The sequence below is a fragment of the Python bivittatus genome, unplaced genomic scaffold (assembly GCF_059951505.1).
Source record: "Python bivittatus isolate LINGU-HERP-01145 unplaced genomic scaffold, Pbiv_v1 ctg000610_np1212, whole genome shotgun sequence".
NCBI lineage: Eukaryota > Metazoa > Chordata > Lepidosauria > Squamata > Pythonidae > Python > Python bivittatus.
The window spans coordinates 51,205,377-51,230,966 of NW_028277088.1; the positions used below are offsets into that span (position 1 = coordinate 51,205,377).

Below are 25,590 nucleotides of genomic sequence, written 5' to 3' on the forward strand. Positions count from 1 at the left end.
GACTATTTTGAACTTCTCAGGGGCATTTCACTCATCCCAGGTGAGAAGATTCACACGGATGAATCTTCAGCCGACTAGCCCGCGAAATTGCCCTTGCGCTGCTCCTGTGTAGAGCGTAGGGCTTTCACCATAGAGTTGACCGAGATGGAATGACATCACCGTGTCCTCAGGATGTATAACCAATGGAGGCCTCTCAGTTTAAAACCACTCAGTGTACCTTCCTAAGTCCGCGGGCTGGGTGCAGGAGCGTGGCCTGCCTCCGCGAAGCACCACGCCCTTCCATATTTGCTCCCTGGATCCTCCTCCCTTTTTCCCCGCTCCCGAGACTCCCTTCGGATGGCATGTGAGGCACATTTCAGGCCCCGCCCCGTCCACCTCCCTTCCCCCTCATCTTCTTTCTCCTCGGGGAGGAGGAGCCGACTGGCTGATGAGACGCGTCTGCCAGCAAGCGGTTGTGGTGTCGCCGTCGCCCTTAATCCAGCCGTCCCGGTCTCGCCCTAGCGGGTCTGGAGCTAAAGAGAGAAGCGGATACAGGCTGTGCAAGCCCCGCGCTTCCTTCTCCCACCCTAAGTGGGCCTGACCCATCCCTAGAAGGCAAGTAAGTGCTCCCTTCCTCGCCACGGTCAGTTGGAAGCTGATCGGAGCTGGGCGGGTGTGACCTGATAAGCCTTTCAGCATCTTGAGTGGGGAACGGGAGGAAGGGGCTTCCGAGCCCAGGGCAGCTGTGAAGGGAAGAAGGGGGCCTAGTGGAAGTGTGGCGTGGATGTGCCTTGTTTCTCAGGAGGCCGACGGCGGAGCCCTTGCGCTTTAGGAAGGCAGCTTTCCCTTTTCCGGATCGCCTGCCTTTCGCTGCTGCTCGCTTGTCCTTGCTCTTTCCCTCCGGAACGGGCCGCTGTGGCACTCCCTTTTCCCATACCCTGGACGCAATGGGCGCGACCACGATGCTTCTATGTGTGGGTGGCTGGTTAAGGCGGCTCCAGGGCTGCTTTGCTCTTCGTTGTACCGAGGCATATCATTAACAAAGGTGGTGTAAGCTTTTCCGTTTGCCAGGCGCTCGTTTTCTCCCTGCAGTGCTGAACTTCTTAAAAGAGGGAGGTGCTGGGCCTACCTGGAACTCCATCATACTGCTTGAGTCCAGACAGATTTGTGGTTGGCCCTAAATGAGGAGGGGTGGCAATTCCTGCAAAGGGAAAAGGAAGCTTGTTTGATCAGACCATGGCTTTGTTGAGGTGAAGCACTCATTCTGGGACAGTGACGTCCAGGTTTATGAAGTCAACAGCTTTCTTCTGTTCTATGTTAGATATGCTGCCTCTAAATGGTTGGTTATGATGTATAGCAATCTGTACATATTGCTAGACCTGTTTTCCACTTGAGAGCCAGTTTGTGTAGCAGTTAAGGCACCAGGCTCGAAACTGGAGACCCTGAGTTTGGGCCAGTCCCTCTCTCTCAGGCTAGAAAGAAGGCAGTGGCAAGTCACTTCTGAAAATTTTGCCAAGAAAACCGCAAAGACTAGTCCAGGCAATTACCAGGAGTGAAAGACTGATTCGAAGGTGCACGCATCCACACAAACATTCTCCACTTATTTAATTCCTTTAAGGGTTAGTTAGCTGTGCTATTTACTCATTATATTCAGGAGTTAAAATCTAGTAACACAAAGTCACAAGTCAGCTTCTATTTTTCAAACTGAGAATAAGTCTTGCCTATCTAATTTGGGGGAAACAGTTTCTTTTATTTCAGTTTATGCTTTTGGTACTGCTGAAACTGAGGCTGTTACTCTATTTTCTCGATAACTGGCTAATTGACTATTAAACATAGGGTAATGGCAGTACCTTATGATGGCCTCCTCTGTGAATATATGTTCTCTGTGTTCTTTCTGGATATAAATTTCCTGAAGAATTTCAATTTATTGTTCTGCTTATTTTAGGCTACTTTTTTCAAGCCAAAGGCATTACAAGAACAAAATGACTGAGAACTAAATACAACTATTTCCAGATTTATAGAGTTCATTCATTCATTCACACACACACACACACACAATCGATAGTCTGCTGGTTGACTTAAGACATGTAATTCATCATAGAGTACCAATTTATCTTCAGAAAGATTGTTTTCTGTTCTTTATAGACCGGAATCCAGAAAACTAGTGTACTTTGATTTATTAACCATGCAGCAGCTTTCAATGTCTTTATTATAAGAAGCCGCCCAACTCCTTTAGGTGCCCTCAGCTAACTTGATTTTTTTTTTTTTTGGTTCATCTGAGTTTCTTGTTTTGTAATGGAACATGCCACCATGGCAGTCAAATTGGTGAACTGCCACTCTCCATATGACAGCCATAATGCCATCAATGTATTCTCAAAATTCAAATTTCTCTAGTGGCCTAACATCCAGAGGAAACGTTTTTTGTCTCATGAAAGCCAACTGGAGACTTTGGGCCACTCACTCTCTCAGCCCAAACCCCTCACAGGGTTGTTGTTGTGGGGATAATAGGCAGGAGTATTAGGTACGTTTGCTGCTTTGATTTGACCATAATATGATGATGATGATGATGATGATGATAATAATAATAAATATAAAAAACACATCTGGAACACCACTTGAAGACCATCGACATTGACAAAATCACCATCAGTCAATTGCAAAAGGCAGATTTACTTGGAATAGCTTATATCTGCAATGATACCTTTAACATTATCAAACGACATCTCCCTATCCCAGGTCCTTGGGAAGGACTTGATAGGTGGATAAAAATGCCAATTTTAGTCTAAACATCTGGCTGACTGTGTGACCACCACCAGCAACAATACTGAAGAGCCCAAACTGGCCCTCAAGAAAGACCAACTGAAGAATAGAAAAGAGACATGGCAAGGCAAAGTATTACATGGCCAATACACAAAAAAACTAGCAGGCAAAGCAGAAACAACAAGACCTGGCAATGGCTAAGAGCAGGAAAGTTGAAGAAAGAGACAGAGGGACTAATTCTGGCTGCACAAGACCAAGCCTTGTATACAAAGCCAGAATTGAGAAGATAGCAACAGACAGGAAACGCTACCTCTGCAAAGAAGCTGAAGAAACAGTGGACCACCTAGTTAGCTGCTGCAAGAAAATCGCAAAATCTGACTACAAACAGTGGCATGACAAAGTAGCAACAATGGTGCATTGGAATATCTGCAAGAAATACCATTTGCCTGCAAGCAGGAACTAGCAGGACCACTAAACAGACAAAATAATAGAAAACAAAGAAGCTAAAGTGCTCTGGGACTTTAGAACTCAGACAAGCACCTGCCACACAACACCCAAGACTTAACAATTGTTGGTGATGTTGTTCAGTTGTTAAGTCGTGTCCAGCTCTTTGTGACCCCATGAACCATATCGCTCCAGGCCTTCCTGCCCTTCACTGCCTCCTTGAGTTTGCTCGGTTTCATGCTCATTGCTTCAGTGATGCTGTCTAACAATCTCATCCTCTGCCATCCCCTTCTCCTTTTGCCTTCAGTCTTTCCCAGCATCAGGGTCTTTTCCAAAGAGTCCTCTCTTCGCATTAGGTGACCAAAGTATCTGAGCTTGAGCTTCATTATCAATCCTTCCAATGAGCAGTCAGGGTTGATTTCCTTTAGAATTGACTTGTTTGACTTCCTAGCAGTCCAAGGGACTCTTAAGAGTCTTCTGCAGCACCACAGTTCAAAGGTATCAATTCTTCGGTGCTCAGCTTTCTTTATGGTCCAGCTCTCTTATTGTTGATAAGAAAGAGAAAAAAGTCTAGATAGTGGACATTGCAATACCTGGAGACAGCAGAATAGGAGAGAAAGAACTGGAGAAAATCACAAAATATAAAGACCTGCAAATAGAAATAGAATGACTAAAAGAAAGCAAAGATAGTACCAATAGTAATAGGTGCCCTTGGTGCAATCCCAAAACATCTGGAGCACCATTTGAACACCATCGGCATTGACAAAATCACCATCAGTCAATTGCAAAAGACAACTTTACTTGGAACAGCTTACATCCTGTGACGATACCTTAACACCATCAAACAACAACATCTGCCTATCCCAGGTCCTTGGGAAGGACTTGATAGGTGGATAAAAATGCCAGATCTAGTCTAAACATCTGGCTGACTGTGAGAAGAGGAGGAGGAGGAGGTAGTAGTAGTAGTAGTTTTCTAAGGTAGTTCAGCCTTCCTGATATGTACAAAAGTGGTGGTAGTAGAAAGAAGCTGTACTTGATGGTCATACAAGTTAGTAGAATTCCTTCATGCAAAAAGCCTTTAGGACCAATCACAAGTCTCTTGAGGAGGAGCTCAACATACATTTTAGGATGTGCGTGGAGCTCCTTTTGATGGTTGCTAAATTTATGGTGGAGTTTGGTATACAGCTGGGTCCACAGCCCTCTTAAACAAACTTATTGTGTGAAGGCATTTATCTGCACATTCACCTTGGTGTAAGTTACTTCCTTGACAACTGCAGTGGATACAGACCTTTTACCACTGGATTTTATATGTGTGCTGTTTGAAAAAAGTGAAAACATATTTATCTTATTGAATTGGAGAAGCATTAGGAAATGTGGTTTTCTTAAATGTTTTGATGCCATAGCTTCTTTAGTTCATAATGCTTTTTGGTTCATTTACAATGGGAATTCTCTGTAACTCACTTAATGTGGAATACGCTATCGTAAAACAGGCAGCTTTGATGCAGAAGTATGGAAAGCTGCTGCATTTCTAAAGAAATCATGGCTGCTGGATGCAGACCAGTAGTTGCCTAAATCATTAACATCTAAGTTCTTAATTCTGACTTCACAATTAAGGCACTATCAGCAAACTGTTCATGAGTCTTATTTCTGTAGTTCCTTATCAGTCTTTCTTTATATAGGTGGAGTGGTTCCTGAAACAGAGTAACTCTGTGAAATTGACATTTAAATGCGTCTAAACGTAGCTGGGAGAAACTTCAAAGTGCAGTTTAAAATATTATGGACTTTAGAGTAAGATTTAATTATGTTTACAATCACAAAAGGAAGTTATATCTGGAATAAGGGATAAGTTTGCAATAAATAATCTCTGCAACAAAAGATCCTTAGTATTAAAAATATTTTTATGGATTTCTTCTTTTTTTTTTTAAACTACAAGTAGCTAGCAATAGTTTTTAAACTTAGACCAACTATGGTATTAAAAGTAAATCAGAAGATACTGTATTTCTTTATGGAATAGACTAAAATTTACATTATCATGCTAATAATAATAAATATTCAGTGAGCGCTTTTTTCCTTATAATCCAATTGCAGTTTATTAATATGTAGCTAAGCCTTGGGTGTATATTTTTTTCAGATTAAAATATTATAAATTTGTCATAATTTTTACATGGCAGCAACAATTTAAAGAAGTTGCGTAAGTTTTTAGCACATTCTACTATTGTATATTCTAAACTTTGATTTCAGGTATAGTATATGTGCAAAGACCAAGAAATACAGTGCATAATCTGCTTAAATATGCACTATTCAAAATCATTTTGTGCAAAATGTAGGTTTCTTTTTAAAATGTAGAATCTAATTGGTTTGATACATAGAATATTATTCTATCAAAGTTTATCAACTTTCCTTAAACAGCAGGGGTATTTTTAATATTGTGAAAACATTCTAATGGCAAGTATGAACTAACAAGATAAACTGTAGACTTAATAGCTGCTTAGGCTATAACCTAGAGCACCAGATTTCTGTAACAAAATACATAGTGTAAAACAGGAGTGAGTGATATGAGCATGGCCCTAAATCAGAACATCTCCAAAATTTTGTGGCAAAGCTGTCAATTTTTCTTACTTTTTTGTTGTGAAATTAAGGAGCAAAATAACATTAAACCACATAAGACTTAATGTATTTATTATGCAACATATGATCACCGCCCTACATTACTGCCCCAAAAGCAGTATTTTGACCCAACCTACAATGACATTACTACTACACCCTACATAACCACCAAAGGCCAAAACAATTTTTAAAAGGAAAATGTTTCTGATTAGCAAATGGTTGCCCACATCGTTCATTAAAAAAACAAAACAAAAAAAGTTGACATTTATTGGAAGTTGGAGGTTCCTGGTGAGAAGTGCAAGGATGCTTTGATAATCCAAATGAGATATATCAATTCCCTCTGCATTCATTTAAAAATTACTTCATTTGAAGCAGCTTTTAGATCTGAGAGAGGCAAGCAATATGATATTATCCCTGTGATTTAACTCCCATTAAACCCTGCTAGCTTGGCTGTTTATCAAGAACTATGGGTGTTATAATCCAAAATTGCAAAAGGATGAATGGCTGTCTACACTTGAATATAGGTTTTGAAAGTCATAATGAACTGATAAGGTATATTAATATTTTACACAGATTTAAGGATACCCAGTTCAGACCACAAATCAGTTTGAAGCTGTATGACATGAGGACACAGCATTCTACTCTTAAACAAATGCTTCCTGTAGTTTTTATCATTTATTACCAAACCATTAAGATGTTTGAAGTGCTGAAGCAAGAGGAGAGCAGAGCATAAGAGAACATATCTGTATTCCTAAGTAACTCTACATAAGAATACTATTTTTAGAGTAGAATTTGCTTCATTATTGGCCAGTGTGGTGGCATTTGCTACTTTAGTGTTCTGCTTAGAGAGTTTATCTTGCCACCATCAATCTGGTCTGTGATTTTAGTCAGTGGGGAATCTCCCATTCACTCAAGAATCAGTTGTCCGTAGATCAGGCAGGCAAGTCACCCACCACACTCCTTCATCCCAAATGGCTAATAAACAAATCAGACAGGGAATCAACCCCTTTGCTTCCCCCAAAAAGCATGCAAACAGAATGATTTTTTTTGTTTTAATCCTCCCTTTTGGCTCTTCCAAAAGTTTTGTTTTGGAATTCTAGCCTCATGGAAGGAGGGGGAAAAGTGCGGCTTACTTGGACAAGCCCAAAGGAAGTTTCCCCATCTCCAACTTTTCTGTTTAAAATGCCTTGTCATGTGATGTGAAGAGAGAGATTGATTGCTGGAAGAGAACATGGAGAATGGAGGTGAGGAAGGGAGCCCTAGATCAGGACCATAGAAAGCCTCTAGGAAATAATCAGAAAAAGACATAGCTTTAAAAGTGAAGAGCAGCTCTCCCTTTATCTTTCATTGTTCATCCTTTTGGATGGTATTAGTATTGTAGTTTAGATACTAAACTTTAAGTGAAATCTCACCTTTCCTATAAATTTTCAAGGTGTCCTTTGTTAAAGCACTGACTCCAACTCCATTTTATAAAGTTGTTGAATAGATTACAAGAGGAAAAAGTAGATACAATTATTAATGATGTATTCTTACATCTTCTGAAGAAATGGGCATTTTCTATGTTGCGTCCTGCTCTAACTGGATCACAGCATTAAAAAATCTTGTTAACTTGGAATAACTGAATGGTAATTTCACCATTTTAATACTATTTACCAAATTTGTAATAAGCATATGAAGCAACATATGTGATGCTTTGTTTGCTTTAACTATCTTTTAGGTGAGAGATAAAGATTAAGTGTTTTGGAGTGGAAATCTGAACTGGGACTTCCTATGTCAAATATCAACTTACTGCATAACTTTTGATGCATATATATGCAGTATATTGTTGCCATACGTTACCAACTCTAGTATAGGACCCAATAAAGTTCACATATAATTCTTTATGTGATTCTAATTTGGATAATGGAAAACTTTGGATTTCTTAAATTTGATCTATTACAGAAATGAATGTGCTAGCTTTTTCAGAAGGATGTAAAGGTGTTTTTTTTTTAATACTACAGCAGTTGGTCTACTTTTCCCAGATTGTATTTCTCCCCACCTCTGAACTGATCTTGTGTACTTATGAGTCATATAACATGTGCAAGGATGGCTCTATTATCTAGTTCTTATTTATGGGCAGAAAAGAAAGGACACTGAAAATTTCTTTTAGATCACCTAGAAAGTCTCTCCACATATAAACTAGACTATTGATATAATCAATAGAAGTGCACCGATTTGAAAGATCTATGAGTTCAGTTCAGTCACTGAAATCAAGTTATGTGCTGAACCATATTTTCAGAAGAACATTGTTTTGTAGATCTACAGTAGCTGTATGTTTAAAACATGTCTTTTTTTAAAGTCCTTAACCTTGCTTTTCTAGGTCATACAAGATCTTAGACTTTCTCCAGACTGGTTAAGATATCTAGACAGTGGTAGTGCATTAACCCTAATTTACCTGCCTAAGGTGAGTAGGGTTTACTAATATTCTAAATGGCAAGGTTATTTTTTGAGAAGTAATTACTTTTTAAAATAGTATTTAAGGTTTATTAGAAAGCATACGTTTATTTGGAATTTAGAGAAAAGGATTAGACATCAAGAGAGTCACAGTGAACCAAGGAACAATGGGTAGGTTCATTGAAGATGGAGATTAGGCTGCAGCAAAAAATAGCTTTAAAGGAAAGCTGAAGGAAACCCTTAGTTTGCCTTGAGTACATGCAATATAATTTTAACTAACACTACTCTTAAGAATCACTGGGAGTCAGGTGACATATAAATTTAATAAATGAGAATGATGATGATATTAGCATGACATGACATTAGCATAGCATGACTTTTTTTCCCCTTAATTGATAAAATTTGATAGCATTTGCTCTTCACACCAGAGATTATGATTCTGGTTTGAAAGGAATAGGTAGGTTGATATTGATCAAAATAGAGAAAAGAAGACCAGCTGCATATGTGACTAGAACAAGGAAACATCAGAATCCACTGCAATCCTCCTAATCAGAGGATTGTCTGAAATGAGTCTTTAAATTCACTCACTTATTCATATGCCAAAGTTCTAATTGTTCATTCTGTTGAATAACCTGATAACTAAATTTAAAATTTAGTTGCTTTAATGAATTGTGCTTACAAGTTTTAATGAGGTACCTTGTTTCATATGTTTTATATAAAAAAAATTGCAGCCAAATTACTAATTATGCACTGCATTGTTCTACTATTCAGTGAATTTGTTAACTCACAATTTGCTAGTTTTGGGGGCTTAATCTGGAACTGAGATCCTAGTGTGCAGACAGGGAGACTTTACTTTTTTACTTATGCTTTGATTCTTATATCAGTTGAAACTCCCTTGGTTTCACTAGCTTGTATCGTAAAAAAAAAAAAAAAAGAGCTATATTTTAAAATTTATATTTATATTCTGGATTTCCTTTAAAATCTAAACAATATTTTTAAACACTTCATTTGGGACCGTAGCAGCAGTGATCCATCCATTGCATCCAAAGATGTAATGACACAATTATCATATTTAACTAAGCCTTTGCAGGCTAATGGTAGATGTTGATGGGAGATCTTGTGACACATCATATTTTAACCTGGTATAGCAGTTATCTTGTCTAATGGTCTTGATGCTGCATGATTTGGTGTTATCCTTTTTATGCTATAAATCCAAATAATCATATTCAAGAATAACATATCCAGCATGGAATGAATTTATGGTATATAATAGAAAAGAAATACCCAAGAAATGTTCTAAATGTAAACCATCATTGTTAATAGATTTATAGGCATCAAAGGCTATCACAAATGTAATTTAAATTTATTGTTACTAAGTTTTATCATAAGAGGACAAAGGAAAAATTTGTCCTATTGCTTTGAAAAGCATCCTTGACCTTGAGATTATATCACATTTTTTCCTATAGTATCTACAGATGTGAGAATATTTGTGACTCCTAAGAGTCAAGCTTCATGTCTGTACTGTGTTGAGATTGTTTCTGATGAGTCACACTGAATATAATTATTCATCCAGAGAATATTACTTCATGCACTAACTCTGATAGATATTTTTCTTCCAAACAGAAATAATTCTTGTTCAGGAAAGTATTTTAATTTGCTTGTGTATACAACATTTATCATTTTACTAACTTGGAAGTTGAAATAAGAAATGGAGTAGGGCATGTGATTCTTTCGTGGCTGTCAGTCTATTCTGTTTGAGTTGTTGAACAGAAATGAACTGTCTGAATATTTTAAGTCCTTATTAATGCAAACAATTGTTCTTGTTCTAGGTCTTACCTTTGTGTGAAATATCTCCACGTAAAAATGGCAGCAAATAAGCTCAAAAGTCAAAATTCTTTGGCTCTGCATAAAGTAATTATGGTAGGCAGTGGGGGAGTAGGAAAATCTGCATTGACTTTACAATTCATGTATGATGAGGTAAGAATTCAAATGTTTTTCTTTAAATTTATGTCTATATTTTCAAGTTGTATGTGAGGAGGCAATTGAAGCAGTATTTTAATACATTACATTCAGCATTATTCAGTACATTACATTACAGCAATATGTATGTTATAGTACATTACATTCAGCAGTATTTAGAACATTACATTCAGTTATATCAGTGGCTGAAACAGTTCAGATACAGTCAGAGAAAAAATGACTTGATAATTAAAGATAATTGAGAGGCTGTTTCAGTTACACTTTTGTTTGGAAAAGTCAAAATTTAAAACAAAGCATCTGATACCTTCCCTGTTTCTAGATGCTAGATTTAAACAGCAGTGTGATTAAAATTGATTGTTTTTCTGTATAAGGCAGTTGGATACTTGGTGGGAGCTGAAGACTAAGTTGAAGTAAAATAAGAAAATGTTTACTGTTATTAAATGTGTTAAAGAACTATAAGAGACTTACACTGATCACTTGTTTTTCAGGGGATAAGGCTCTCAGTATATATTGATTCACAACCGTTATAATTGGCACAATTTGGGTGGAATCCATCTATATGTTTCTGTTAGCTGATAAGGTTTCTACAATTCCCACACTCCCTATGTTTTCCAGATATTTTAAAATTTGCTCTGGAAGGTGCCCAGAGGAGAAGGAGAAGTACAGAAAACAGAACTTGAGATTAAGTATTTGCACATTAATTTTTATCAACTCACCCTTGTGAATTCATAGGCAATATGCCTTAATTCATTTCTAGAAAACTTTCAGTTACTCTTTAGTCATTACATAGCCATTAAAACTATTCCTTTTTACACACAGACACGCACACACAGGAAAAGAGAAATAATCATATCTTTTATATTAATCAAAGTTCATATGTACTGTACATAAACACACACATTTTCTTGCTATGATATATAATTATAAACATTGAAGTCTAATTATTTAAGAATGGGAATAATTAGAACATTATATGTAGTCCAGATGTTTTAAATGATATTTCTCAAATTTTCTGCAATCATAGACTACTAAATAAACATTTGGAAAATGCAGGGACCTTCCAGTTAAGCAAGTATCCTTTTCCTACATTGTTACTTTTAAAAGCTTGGGAATTTAGATTTTTGGACAGATAATATCTCAATTATGGTTGCATTTGTGTACACCCTCTCCTTGTTTAGCGACCGCAATTTGATCCCTAAATCAGAAGCAAAATGGTTGCTAAGCGAACCATGTGACAGAGAAAATGAGAGAGAGAGAGAGAGAGATGCTGTGAAGATCACTGGTTGCTGTTGTCTCATTTAGATAAAGTTCTCTTGTGCAGTAACACCAGCATTATTCTCACTCCGGCATGTGTTGTTATTGGGCGCAAAAATTTGGTTGTAAATGCACGCATTGGTCAGAAAATGATTTTTTAAAAAATTATTAATGTATTTGCGAATGGTTGCTAAATGAGGTGGCTGTTCGTCTTCCTATTTCCTCCATTTTTAAAGGCCTTTTAAAATTAAATTTTATACCGAAAAATTAATCTCAAATTATGAGGATTTTTGGAACATTTAATTTTTTTATTTATCTTATATCAACTCTTAGCACACACTTGCTGGTCAAGACTGTTCTTCAACTGAGATCTCTTTTAAGTACTAAGGGGATGGAGCAGCAAGATCTCCAGCCCAATATCCTATTTTTAGATATTCTTCATAGTATCTTCTATTCATGGTTTTCTTTTTGGTTGTTTGTGAAAGATCACAGTTACATTTAATACAGCACAGTTGATAGCCGCACTCAAAACCCATTTGCTAATGTGTTTTCAGAATTTTACTCCATAGCTTGGTATTGTACAGGTAGTCCTCAGGTTACAAGGGCAATTGGGATCAGAATTTCCATTGCTAAGTGATGTGGTTATAAAGCATGATGTCATGTGACTGCATTGCTTAGTGACAGCAGTCCTGGTGGTTGTCATGCCCTCAGGACCATGTGGGTTAAGTGGGAAGAGGTGGGTGTCCCAGACAAGGAGCGCGGGGGGCATGTAGGTGCCACGGGCAGGCACTAGGGAGAGTGGGCAGGCTGGTGAGAGCCATGGGCTGGCATCGGGTACCGCGGGTGGGCTGGTGAGGGCCATGGGTGGATGTTGGGGAGTGTGGGGGCGGGCAGTGTGGGTTGCAGATGGGTACTGGGGAGCGTGGGTAGATGGGGGATACTATGTAGTACGATATCCCTGGGATGTTGTACTCCATAATGCTGCTCCTTGGGAGAAAAAGCAGCAGGAGCGACTTGCAACCTTCCCTGCCAGCTTCCCCGTTGACTTTGCTTGTGGCAAGCCAGCAGGGAAGATCGCAAATGGTGTTCATGTGACCGCAGGTCACTGTGATGTTGTAATTGTAAGCTGGGGACCCAAGCGCCTGAATTGCGATCGTGTGATGTGGGGATGCTGCAGTGGCCGCAGCTTTGCAGACTGGTCCTAAGTCCCCCTGGTTCAGTGCCATCATAATTTTGAATGGGTGCTGAAGGCAGTGGACTACCTGTATTATTATTTGTATGCATCATTGAACCAGTTTTCAGCCAGTGCTTCATCTTCATGAACCAGCTAATTACTGAAAGGTGTAAAGAGGAGGTGATTTTCTGCAGATGTCTGGTGGTCTGTGGACAACACTTTGGGCATCAGTCTGGATTCATAACAAAGTACTTATTGAACTTTATTCAAGTTGTTGAACTTGGAGAAAGTAAGTTAAGTTCTTTAGACCACTGTATAATTAATGAGAATGCGTGTTCTATTGTTCTCATGCTAGCTTCCAAACCATTGGAATATAACTCAAAAGACATGTACAAAAGCCAGAGATTTCCAGAACAAATTTAATATGTGAAATAACTTTGGTCTAAATGGAAGCCACTGTAGTACAGGATCATGCTAAATATATTCAGACTGTGGTTTGAGTGTCACATTTCTAACAATTAGCTGAAACCTTTCATTTCTTCCTGAAAAGATGCATAGGTATCCAATAAATGTGAAGTAATATTGTTTATTTTAAAACTACAGAAATATGACACATAATTTGTCATATGCCCGAATAATCTTTCACTGATTTTCATGTACAGAATATTCCAATTCCTTATTCCAGGGTTTCTCAAACTTTGCAGCACTATGACCACCCAAAAGGATAAATTTACTTGGTCCCTCCTGGGTAAGGAGAGGCCATGGGAATACCTGCAGGGCCATTGTGAGCATTATTCTAGGCATCTGTTGGATGAAGTTGCTGAGATTTGGTCAGACTTGGAATCTGTCTGAACAGGTCCATTGGAGGTACCTGGGGCACAGTCTAGGCTAGTTATTGGGGAAGAGTTCAAGTCTCTGAACTCTTCGAACTCAAGGCCCTTGCCTTGTGGGTTGCCTTGGGGTTCTATCCCTTTGCCACTCCTGTTTAACATCTGTTTGAAGCTGCTGCGTGAAGTCATCTCCTGGCATGATATCCAGTTGTGCATCTCCCCCTGGGCCAACTAAGTGATGCCACCAAGGTTCTTTCCCTGTGTTTGGAAGCTGTTAGGGTCTAGATACGGAGAACAGGCTTTGGTTCAATCCTGTCAAGACTGAATGGCTGTGAGTTTTAAGGTCCCCCCAGGTCCAGAGATTTTTCATCTCTCTCTGCCTGGAAGTGCAGTTTCCCAGTCAGAATTGTTACACAACTTGAGGGTGCTCCTGGATTCATGGCTTCTGCTTGAAGAGCAGGTGGCAGCCATGGCTAAGGGGCCTTTGTGCAAGTTCAGCTTGTGCACCAATTGTGCCCCATTTCTGGACTCGGAGGTCTTGCTCACAGTGACTCATGTCTTAGTCACCTCACATTTTGATTATTGCAATGCACTCTATGTGGGGCTGTCTGTGAAGAGCATTTGGAAGCTGCAGCTGGTCCAGAATGCAGTAGTGCAGGCAGTTTTTGGCGTCTCTCACTAAGCCCATATAACACAGCTGCTCTGCAAGCTGCACTGGCTCCTAGTAGGCTTCTGAGTGCAATTCAAGGTCCTGGTTGTCATCTGTAAAGCCCTGCATGGCATAGGCCAAGCTACTTGCGAGATCGCCTTTCTCCCATTGTTCCTGTTTGCCTCACCAGATCTTGTAGAAGGGGCATGCTCCAGATCTTTTCCATTAAACAGTGTCATCTTGTTGGACCCAGGAGTCACTTTTTTTCTGCACCAGTACCTGCCTTGTGGAACAGCATCCCTCAGAGATCCAGATGGCTTTAACCCTATTAGCCTTTTGTAAGACTCTGGTTGTTTCCCCAGGAGTTTGGGCCAGGAGGTTAAGCAAGTTCTGTTGTGGACTGGATTATTAGGATTGGAGTATATTACTTACCTCTAGTGTCATGGGTTATTGTTTGTAACTGTTGGGTTCTTAATACTTGTACACTACCCAGAGTCACTTCTATGAGATAAGGAGCCATATATAATTTATTTATTTATATACATATACAAATACCCATGTAATCTGCCAGCATTAGGATAGGGCTGAGCAAGAAATAAATAATAGTGTTTGAAATCACTACTAAAATTTTGTTGTTTAGAATGGGATTGACTATTTTGTTTCTTAACAGTTTGTAGAAGATTATGAACCTACCAAAGCAGATAGCTACAGAAAAAGAGTGGTCCTGGATGGAGAAGAAGTTCAGATTGATATATTGGATACAGCAGGACAGGAAGACTATGCTGCAATTCGTGACAACTATTTTAGAAGCGGAGAAGGTTTTCTCTGTGTATTTTCGATTACAGAGCTTGAATCTTTTGCTGCTACAGCTGACTTTAGGTAATTGGATGAGTGTGAGAGACCATTTTGTGTAATTATTTTAATAGTTTGAATGATGGTATTTTTTGTTTCATAAGTTCCTTGCTTTTTTAAAAATTCTCCCTTGAATGGTTTGGAGATAGGGTACAGCTTGTCATTTCTGCTATGCAAAAGTGCATTGCATTCTTCATTTCTTTTGCTGAAATATTTTCTGTCTGGAAAAATACCCTGGATTGCTATGGGTAGAAAAACAATATTGCTGTGTGCAAGAGGGTTTTGGCAGAATACTTGCTTATAAAAATCAAAGATTTCCTGGAACATACGTTGTGGTGAAACATCTAGTCATACTATGAATAGGCACATTGCCATACTCATGAATTGGCATGTGTGCAAAAATCCTTGTTGAGTCAGTGTGTGTAGATTATATTATATATCCTTCCCTTTATCTAGTAAGTTTATGATAGCATGTATGGCTTTTTCAACATTTGGCTTCATTCGAGAAAAAGCAACTGATCTGGCATCATCTGGTAAGCATTAAAATGGAAGAATCTGAACTTGGGTGTTACTGATCAAGAGATATTATATCTACTATCTTGTTATGCTTTGATATGGTCAGTTGACTAATCAATAAAGTATACTATACTACTATCTTGTATTAACCTATAGTCACTGTGCATCAGAAAGCCTAAGATTTACCTGTTTGATACCCAAAAATGCTGAAGACCTTTTCTTCTACAGTAATGTTATAAATTAATATTTAATACAGCTGGAAGGGGTGGGGGAGTGGAGATGAGCAACTCTAAGCCAAAAAGTTATTCCTCAAATTTAGTCTCTTAGTAGGAGGTGCAAGTCAGCTATGACCTGAGTAAAAGGTCAAGATTAAACTTGAATTTGTGATTCAGTTGAAACCACCAATTGGAAGTTTCATGTAGTCTTACTTATTATTGCCTTCACTTTCTCATCTTTATAACGTAATTCCACAAACATCCACTTCAGCTGATAAAATGGTACAAGAAAGAGTTACACATAACTGAAGCATCTGATTAATGCTCCAGATAACCATGTGTTATATATCTACTACTGTATATCACTTCACAGGTCTGGGGAGAAAAGGTAACATCAGAAACAGAAGAGTACAATGGGGGATACTATGGCTTTGGAAACCAAATGAGGAATCTGTCCTAAGCAGATCCTGTCCCATTAAGTTCATGTTTCTGTATCATACTAAGGAAAGCGAACACTGGCTCACATATATCTCCAGTTAAAGTTTCTGTAGTTTCAACAATTTGTTCCTGTTCAGTTACTATCTTCTGTCTTGTAAGTTTAGGCTGGTTCCATATTTAAATTTCCATCAGTCCCTTTTTAGTTTATTATTGTTTTATTTTGCTAATCATGGCTATTCTTTTCTTCCCTAAAGATGAGATCAAGCTTGAAATATACTAACCTAGTTATTGGGGGGTATAGGAAGTCTGTCTGAAATATAAAATGAATATTCCATGTTTTGTTCTAAATGGTAACTTTTGCTACATGGAATTAATTCTGAAACAAAGTCATAAGAACTCCAAATCTTTGTGTAATTTCAGTTTGGATTACAATGGATCTAATCCAGTCCAAAGGCAGTGCTTTAAAGAAATAGAGAGGAAAGAAAACAAGGAAAAAGTGAATTTTATTTATACCTGCTCAAATAATGAGATTCTCATTGTTTTACAGTAATTAAAGCAAGCTAAGCATTGTAATAAAATGTCCATGCCAAGAGCCAAAATATATCAAAACAATCAAAAGACTGTCCAATAATTCAGTATAGGCCTTCTGAAACAACTCAGTTTCTAGAAGGCCAGGAGTGTGCAGCCAACTTAATTTTGGTGGGGCGGGGGGGGGGGCGGGCTTGAAAAGCAGCACTTGTGAGCTTCCACTTGAGGAAATGGTAGAGTTTCTCCTCAGATGCATAAGTTAGGTGGGTCGATTCTGTTTGGAGAAGGTAGTTCCTCAAATATTTTGGTGCCAAGATATGTAGGACTTCATAGGTATGGACAAGAATTTAAAAGTGGACCTGGAAGCTAATAGGAAGACAGTATAGAGCCTGGATCACAAATGTATGTTCACAGTGATGAATGCAAGTCTGATAACTGGATTGTTGCATTCTTGACTAATTGAAGTTTTCAAGTTGTCTTTAGAGGCAGCCCCCACATACTGTATAACACATTGCGGTAATCCAAGCAACTGGTGATGAAGGCTTAAATGAGGACTTTGTTCCATTCAGTCTAACACAATCCATCCAGTTTTTTATGGCTATAATTTATAAAGTTTTCTGTTAGCTGGTTAATTTCTTGGGTCATAACATTTCTTGAAATTCAATAGTTATCGCTGTTACGTGAACCTGAATTCTAGCAGCAATACTATTGTTTTTGTTCCTCATGACTGCCATGCAGCAGTTGCATGCCAAATATCAATATCCCTCCTAAAATTCTAAATGGCAACCTGAGGATATCACTGCCCAGGAATCCATTGGTGACTGACTTTGGACTACTATTAATGTCCGTAGTCTGGGACAGAGAGTACAGGAGTCACATAGGATGAGGATTCAGATTGAGGCAGAGGCCAAGAGGTTTTTGTAGAAGAAAGCTGAGTGAATGGTTATAAGTGCAGAGAAGTAGAGAAGATGAAGAAGAGAGAGAACACATGTTGATAGGACAGAAGTGTGGAAAGAAGAATGGGAGTGGAGGAGAAAGAAATATGGAAGGGAAGTCAAATGGAGAACATGGAAACAAGGATAGAATGAAAGTGTGCAGCAGAAAAATTGTGAAAGTGTCTGAGGAGAGAGAGATGAAGATTCAAATGGACAATTTCTTTGTGTGAGACTGAAGGAGAAAGTGGACACGGTAAAGAGTGCATGAATTGGATGAGTGGAATAAAGAAATTAGTGGAAAGCAGCAACCTCCTGAATTATTGTCAATCCAGGCAAGGAAGGCTTAGTGTTAGAGAAGAAGGAAAGAAGACTTCTGACATCATTAATGAAGAGGCAGTTTGGACTCATTAGCAAGTCTGCTTGATTGCTGTTGCTGCTGCTGCTATTGCCAGCAATTTACTGTGCAGCAGCTGCTAAATGTCAAAGCTATATTGGTGGGAGATTGTAGAGCCTGGCATGTGTGATCACTGCTGGCAGCCCCTGGTTCCCTCCAGAAACACATTTAACAAAGAAAGTTAATGGAAGAATTGGGTTGAGGGCTCCCTGTTTTCCAAAATTGGAGGCAAGAACTGAGTAGTGAGTTAGAACTGGCTTTAGAGTTTGCTTATGATCTGAAGAAATTGATTTGTTTTGGAGAAGAAAAAGTGAAAAATTGAAGAGGTTGAACTAGCTAGACTGGAGGAGTTAGTAGAGGATTGGGGGTAGTTGGGGAAACACTGGTATTATGAGCCTCCCTTCGGTTAAAAGATAAGGGGCTCTGGAGTCCTTGAGGTTCTCTGAGCTTGGTTGTTTTCTTGCAAATGTTTCAATACTCGGCTAGGTAACATCTTCAGTGCTAGAATGGAGGGGGGTTTGCTCTCTGTTTATATACAGGGGCATGCCCTGCCAGTGTTGGTGGGGGTATGGGTCTCCCCCCAAGTTCCTTGATTAGGGTATTGTTTACTGCTTGATTGTATGTCTGGTGATAATCTTGGTGTTAATCTCTGCTTATCTGGGTGATGATTGCTGGTGAGTTATTCTGGTCTTTTATTTCCTTTTTATTGTCTCTTTTGAATAGTGTGTAGATGTTGTTTATCTCTGTGTGCCTGTTGATAGCTGCCTTGTCTGAATACCAAGCTTCCAGGAATTCCCTCGCATTTTTGGATTTAGCTTCGTCTAAGATGCTGACGGTTTCCCAGTTGAAACTATGGTTAAGTCTGTCCATGTGTTGTAAGATTATGGAGTTTTCATCATGTTTCAACTGCTAGCTGGTGTTCATGGATGTGCTCTGCTAGCTTTCTGCCTGTCTTACATAGTGGTTGTTACAGTCCTTACATTATATGTTGTAGATGACTCCTGTTTTTTTCTTCTTGGGCTACTGGGTCTTTTGGTTTACTTCAGATGTTTTGGAGGGCTTTAGTTGGTTTGTGTGCTACAGAGAAGACATGTGGTTGTAAAAGTCTGTTGGTTGTTTTGTTTTCCTCCACAGTGATAGTCCTGGGGAAATTGACCCTTATTTGACTTGGATGGGGGAGGTTAGAGGACTGCGAGGGGTGGAAGTTGAATGATGGCTGTTTGATGATCTTGTCAAAGAAGCCATTGGGTGAGAGTGTAGTTGGATTACCACACTGATTACCTTAGATTGTGGGTAGTGGAGAGGGAAGGCATCTTGCCCTTTCCAGGTGAGATATGGAAGAGTAGGGATGGTTCTTCTTCAGACTACCAGTTTGTGATAAAGTTCTGTTGTCTGTGAACCTCTGTGAGAATGGGTCCTGCCTGGTAGCTGTGTTCATAGGTTGAAGATGGAAGTGAATGTTTGGATTGCTTGCAGGAACTGGAGGGAGTTTCTGAATACTGGTCAGAAAGATCTTCCTCAGTGCATCTGCAAGCTGGAAGGTGGGTTGTGTGCAGTTGACAAAAATATCTGGGTATGTTGTGGCCCAAGGCCTGGTGTGGGCTTTCAGGGATTAGGGGATTGAGGCTGATAGAAGTGGTGGGTGGGCAGATAGGAACATTGTGCTAATGGGCAGAGAGAGAGATGACAGGATAGACTATTCTCAGGGAAGGCCAATTCTATATATCAGTTTGACGTTCTACCCCCCCTCCCCATCCTGCACTTATCCCAAATCCCAGATCATCAGACTCTCAGAGTCTCCATCCCATAAATTGAATGAATGGGTGGATAGATAAATAAATAAACCTGATCATTTTTCAGGGGTAAATGGTTAGATATATAAATAAATCAGATCACTTTTAGAGGTAAAAACCTAATATGAACAGTCCATGTGACCAGAGACTCTCTAAAGCTACAGAATTTCCATTGACAGTTTTGGATGGGAGATGGATGCATAGGATGTAGGCTTCCTTAAATCTAAGGGAGAATTCAAGCTTCTTGCCAGTGAACTATTCCCTGTTTAATCAGAGTGAACCTGAGTAAAACAAATGGCATGGTTTGGGATGAAAGGTTGATGGAACAAATGTGAACAAAGCAAAAGATCTCCAAGAAGATATATTTCTGGAAACTTTAGGGAAATGAAATTTTATGTAAGTGCAAAAGATGCTCTAGCAGCTACTATTCCTTTGTTTGTGATGTTTGTCAATATGGTCACTGAACTTGAAGAGTGAAAAGGTGTTGTTTTTTTTAATGTTGAGGGAGAGGTTGCTAAATAGCCTTCAGTGGTCACACTTGGTCTAAACTGCTTCTTCAGTGATTAAATGTTTGGTGGGCATGGAAACTGGCTGGGTAACTTTCTCACTCTCTCTTGGTCCACCCCACATCCCAAGGTGGTTGTTAAGGGGAAAATAGCTGGAGGGAGCATTATGCAGGCCACCTTGAGTTGTAAAAAATAAAGGCAGGATATAAAATCAATAACTATCAGTAATTTGTTTAGGTCCCAACTTTTCATACTTCACACTCAATGCAAATCATAAATTGCAGGCTGTATTTCCTAGTAAGTAGAAAGAGATTCTTCATTGACTGTATAGCATAGCAAGTTAGGTGAAAGTTCCTAGGTTAGGTATGTAAGGGTCCAATGGACAAGGCTGTCAGATTAGAGAAACAGGGTAATTGTGTGAATAGTGTATCATTATTCTGATTAAGTTAAACTTAGTACCATTATTAAATAATCTACTTTTTCCATTTGAAGAATAAGGTACAAGGTTTTTTCAGTTAGTTATTCTGAAAATAAGTATCTCTGCTATGTTTCTTGTTTAACACTGTTCAGTCATTTTAAGTATCAAGGGCAACATTTGCATTTAGTTCCTCTTTCATTATTACCTTGTTACTAGTTACTCCAATAAACTCATAATAGTCTCTGTAAATTCTTCACATCCTATCTCATGTTGTTTATTATGTCATATTTTTATCTTGATTTATTTCCTTTTTAGAGTGCCCTACCCTGTTATTCTTGGATCACATATCCTTTTCTTATAACTAATTGTTCATAATTTAAACTTTACAGATTACCAGCTTCTGTTCAGTACTATTATTTCTGTTGGTTTTATAATTACTTTGGCTGTTACAATTATATCCTTATAATATTTTACCATGGTACTTAAATATTCTGTATATTTAGTTCCAAATGCTATCACAGATAAGTAATAATAAAATGTATTTTACATTACTGCATAGATCTAAAGTGTGTGTGATTATTTTTTCTTCTCCAGAGAGCAGATTTTAAGAGTAAAAGAAGATGAAAATGTGCCATTTTTGCTTGTGGGCAATAAATCGGATTTAGAAGATAAAAGACAGGTTTCTGTAGAAGAAGCAAAAAACAGAGCTGATCAGTGGAATGTTAACTATGTGGAGACATCTGCTAAAACACGAGCTAATGTTGACAAGGTAAAAGCTATTTCCTATTTCATATAATCCTGCTTTTCATATAAGACTTGCCAACATAATTGTGTATATTTAAGTAACTATATCCCCATGCTATGGCTGGAAAAACTCCCTGTACCTAGAAAACTTAAAATCTGAAAAGGTATGTTAAAAAAAGAGAAGTGGGTTGAGATAATGAAAATAAGTGTACTATGATTCCAATTTTCAATATTACGTTCTGTTTTATTTTCTGCTGCAACTGCTTCCTTCCAGGACATCCACCAGCAGAGTTCAGGAAATAACAAACAACTTTAGCATGGAGGAAAATAAAACCAAGTGGTGCAGGCAGCCCATTCTCCTTCTTGTGCTCGGGTTGCCATTTTTTTTTCCACATCTGACTGCCTGAGTCACTGCGACCCTCATCGTTCTTTGCTCTGCAGTCATTTGCAAAGCAGCTTCTGTCCTATGCTCATATGAAAGAGAAGGGAAGAAGTGGGAGATGGAAGAATATGGCCCTTTCTCTTCCTGGCAGCATGTGGTAGCAGCCCATCCTGCTCCCCCCCCCCTTGGTTAGCAGCTTTTTAATACAAGGAGAAAAGGAAAAGAAACTCAGGGGAGGAGAAGCAAAAGAAGGAAAGAGCAAAGCCTTCCTAGAAGCAAGGGAGAGTGTGGCTTACATAGAAACTTGACTGTAACAAAGAATTCCATTAAAAAAAACCTCCGATGTTAGAGGCTGAATCAGCAAATTAATTTTGTTTGTTTACTCTAAAAAGTGCAGCACTGAATGGTTGCTATGTATGTTATGGGCAAGGAGTTCCTTGAAAGTTTATTGGCTCCTAATTTGAGAGACGGAGTTCTGTAGAATTCAGTGGTATTTTTCATATGTTAAGTTTTAATGTAACTTGTGACAAGCCCATTGTCAAGTTTGCAATATGATCTTTGTTTCTGCAGTTGAGACACAGCAAGACAGTTTTCTAGATTCTAGGCATGTAATTTCCCCTTCGTGGATCACTGCCTTATCCTGCCTCATATGACTTAATACATGCGTTACATTTTTAGTTACTGTGCTTTGTGTACCTATTGAGTTTTTAACATCAGCTCTGAAGAAATGCACCTACACTAGGCTAATAATAAGGCTGCTATTGGACTTCAGTAACTTCACAGAATTTCAACAAGAGCTGTTGTTTCAGTAATATGGCAAAAGTGAAGGAAAGGGGATCTGGATGTTTCTGTTTCTGTTTGTTTTGCTTATGGCTTTTTTGGAATTCTGTCACAAAGGAATCTTAAAAATAGTTTCAAGCTTCTGTAATTTCTGCTCAGGGTGGAGGTAGAATTGAAGATACCTCTTGGCTTAACAACTAAATGAAATAGAATGCATGTTATATTAAGTATTCAATCAAATGTATTAATACTAATATTTCTCCTAGGTATTTTTTGATTTAATGAGAGAAATCAGAGCAAGAAAGATGGAAGAGAGCAAAGAAAAGAATGGAAAAAAGAAAAGGAAAAGTCTAGCCAAGAGGATCAGAGAAAGATGTTGCATTTTATAATCAAAGTTTCAAACTCTTTTCATACTTTGACCACAATAAAATCCATTGACATAGAGCATGCCATTTGGAGGCTGTTATGACTGAAATCACTCTTAATAGTTTGGAAATTCTAATATACCACTTAAAGCATGCATTGGGACAACACTGAAGTCTTTCACCGAAAAAAAAAAAAAATCTAATATAGCTTCAAGAGAAGCAGAATTCAATCCATGTTATAACTCGCCTCCTTTTACCATGGTTCTTCTGAATGTAGAGGGTTTTTTCCCCCCATGGGCAGTTTCTTGAACTGTGAACAAATAAGCATTACTTTCTATGTTTCTCTTAAAAGCATATACTTTTATATCATCAAATTTTCACTTTATTTCTTACTGCCTTGAAAACTACAATGGTGGTGAAAACTAAGCAAAGGTAGTATATAAGCTTTTCTTTTTGCTGTTAAAAATTATGCAAATTAGGGAAGAGAAACTAGCTATGTTCTCCGCTTCTATTGGGAGTCATTTATACATGGACTTAGCTTAGATTAATGGTATAAACTTATGAGAATATTTGAATATGCCTTAATTTAAAAAACTGAGAAGTTAATGTAGTTAAGGGTATATCTTCCTTGCAACACACTAAAGTGTATGTGTGCATCATTGTGAAATGATATCTTGTAGTGTGAAGTGCAGTTTTTGTGAGCAATTTTGCTAGCTAACTAGCAGTACATTTGATGAGAAAAGTGTGCCATACTCTGGATTGTGAATTATCCAGAATATACTGTTTCCTTGCTTTAGTGAAAATTGCTTTAGTGACAAAGCCAATTGATAAATCTGAGATTAAATTTAAAAATGAAGAGGGTGCAGCACATTTCAGTTAGAAGTGTTCACTTACTTCTTAATTCACAGATACTGACATTTACTTCTGTAAGTATTTCATGTCTGCATATTTGTGAAGGATATTTTCTCAGGTAGGGGAGCACTATGGATTTCAAAAGCACAAATAAGGTCCCGCTCCGAAGGCTATCAGAAAAATACATTAAAATTGTCAGGGTTTTTTTCTCCATTCTAACTTTGGGAATATTTACTGTATATTGTTTAATGGAAACATACTCTTCTGGTTTATATCAGTCAACTGACTACCTTCCTTTGCAGTATAAAAATACTGATGATATGCTTCCAAAATCCTCATTAATATATTAAAAATGAATTGTCTTCAGTTCTTCATTGTAAGGACTACTACCACAATGTTAATAAGTGGAACTGAGTTTAAGATAAACCACCATCTCTGAGGCTTTTAAGAATCTTGGGTTTCAGTATAAAAGTTAGATGACTTCCAAAATGCTTTTTAAATATATCTGTGTAAGCCTATGTCTGAGCAAAATAGACAGCACATGTATCTAACATGCTGATAGACCTTAGTGATGTGGCTGTTTAGAGAACATTTGTTCATCAAGAAATTTTGTGTATACATCCTGCAGTAGATGTTATCATGTGCAGAATTAGTTCTTGATGTGGCTGACAAAGCAGATTGGTCCTCATTGTGTATTTGTTTTCAGTCTGACTAACCAAGGGAGTTCAACCACTAGCATTATGATGTTTGTGTAATGGGAACCAAGGTGTTATGAAGCCAATGGACACATATAATAACAATTGTCATAGGCTGATGCCTTACCAAACTCTTTTTATTTGCTATTTGAGCCATTGACTATGAATAAACTTTCATTTTTTAAAAAAATGTTGTAGAATGTTAATTATAAAACACATTCTTGCAAAGGAATGATCATTATTAAACTTTCTATAAACGTTATGTCTGTAGACTCGATACCATACAAAGATTTCCTGATTGATCTCTGGGTGATTTGCAGTAAGGTTTTAAATTCCCAATTATTTAGTGAAGGCAGTTAATGAAAGCTCCCCTCCCCAAACAGGATGCTGTAGAGAAACACTGTGGGACGCTTACAAATGGAATTGGTATAAAAGTGCTCTGAATGCTGATACAATTTTTTTTAATGGATGCTCAGATGTTCTGAGCTGTTCTTGTGTACCCAACTCCAATTTATTCATTTCAAATTCTAAATGCATCTTTTAATTCTGTAAATTTTCCATCTTTCCCATAAATCAGCTGTTTTTGCTTACTTATAATATATGATGAAAAAGCAGATGCTTTCACAAATGGAGGCTTTCAATCTATTGCAAAGCATGTAGATAATGTTTGTATGAAAATGGCCTTTGCTAACAACATTTCATGTTATTAGCAAAGGCCATTTTCATACAAACATTTGCACATTCTATTTGCACGCTCATGCTTCAAATTCTTGACCTCTTTCCATCTATCTATCCCTCATGGCCCTTGCCAACATTGCAGTAAGCAGAGCAGGAAAAAAAAAGAGCAAATTAATAAAAATCTGAATGACCTAATCAATGGTTTTAAAAGGACAATCCAGTTGCTTAACTGTATTGCTATAATCATTTATGGCTAAATACAGTGTTTAATTTAGTCTTGAATAATGTTCTTAGTAGCTGAGTCAAGCTATTCATAATTCTAGTGTTTCCCTCTTTAGCAATTCTCCATATCATAGAGTTGTTATTGCCCTGACAGAGTAAAGCTTCTA

At 38.1% G+C, this 25,590-nt stretch overlaps 1 protein-coding gene across 4 annotated transcripts; it reads left to right on the forward strand.

Annotated features, from left to right (window-relative positions):
* Positions 1-367: 367 nt before the first annotated feature.
* On the forward strand, positions 368-24,713 carry LOC103050785 (ras-related protein Ral-A). Of its 4 annotated transcripts, none has more exons than XM_007424276.4 (6): positions 368-598; positions 8,150-8,233; positions 10,053-10,200; positions 14,781-14,989; positions 21,300-21,474; positions 22,878-24,713. In XM_007424276.4, the coding sequence occupies exons 3-6, from the start codon at positions 10,087-10,089 to the stop codon at positions 22,998-23,000; spliced, it is 621 nt and encodes a 206-aa protein (XP_007424338.1). In that variant the 5' UTR covers positions 368-598; positions 8,150-8,233; positions 10,053-10,086; the 3' UTR covers positions 23,001-24,713. The 4 variants fall into 4 exon arrangements, with proteins under 4 accessions (XP_007424338.1, XP_088006127.1, XP_025019906.1 ...); XM_088150001.1 differs by having other exon boundaries at positions 368-594; XM_025164138.2 differs by lacking the exon at positions 8,150-8,233 and having other exon boundaries at positions 369-598.
* The last annotated feature ends 877 nt before the right edge of the window (positions 24,714-25,590 follow it).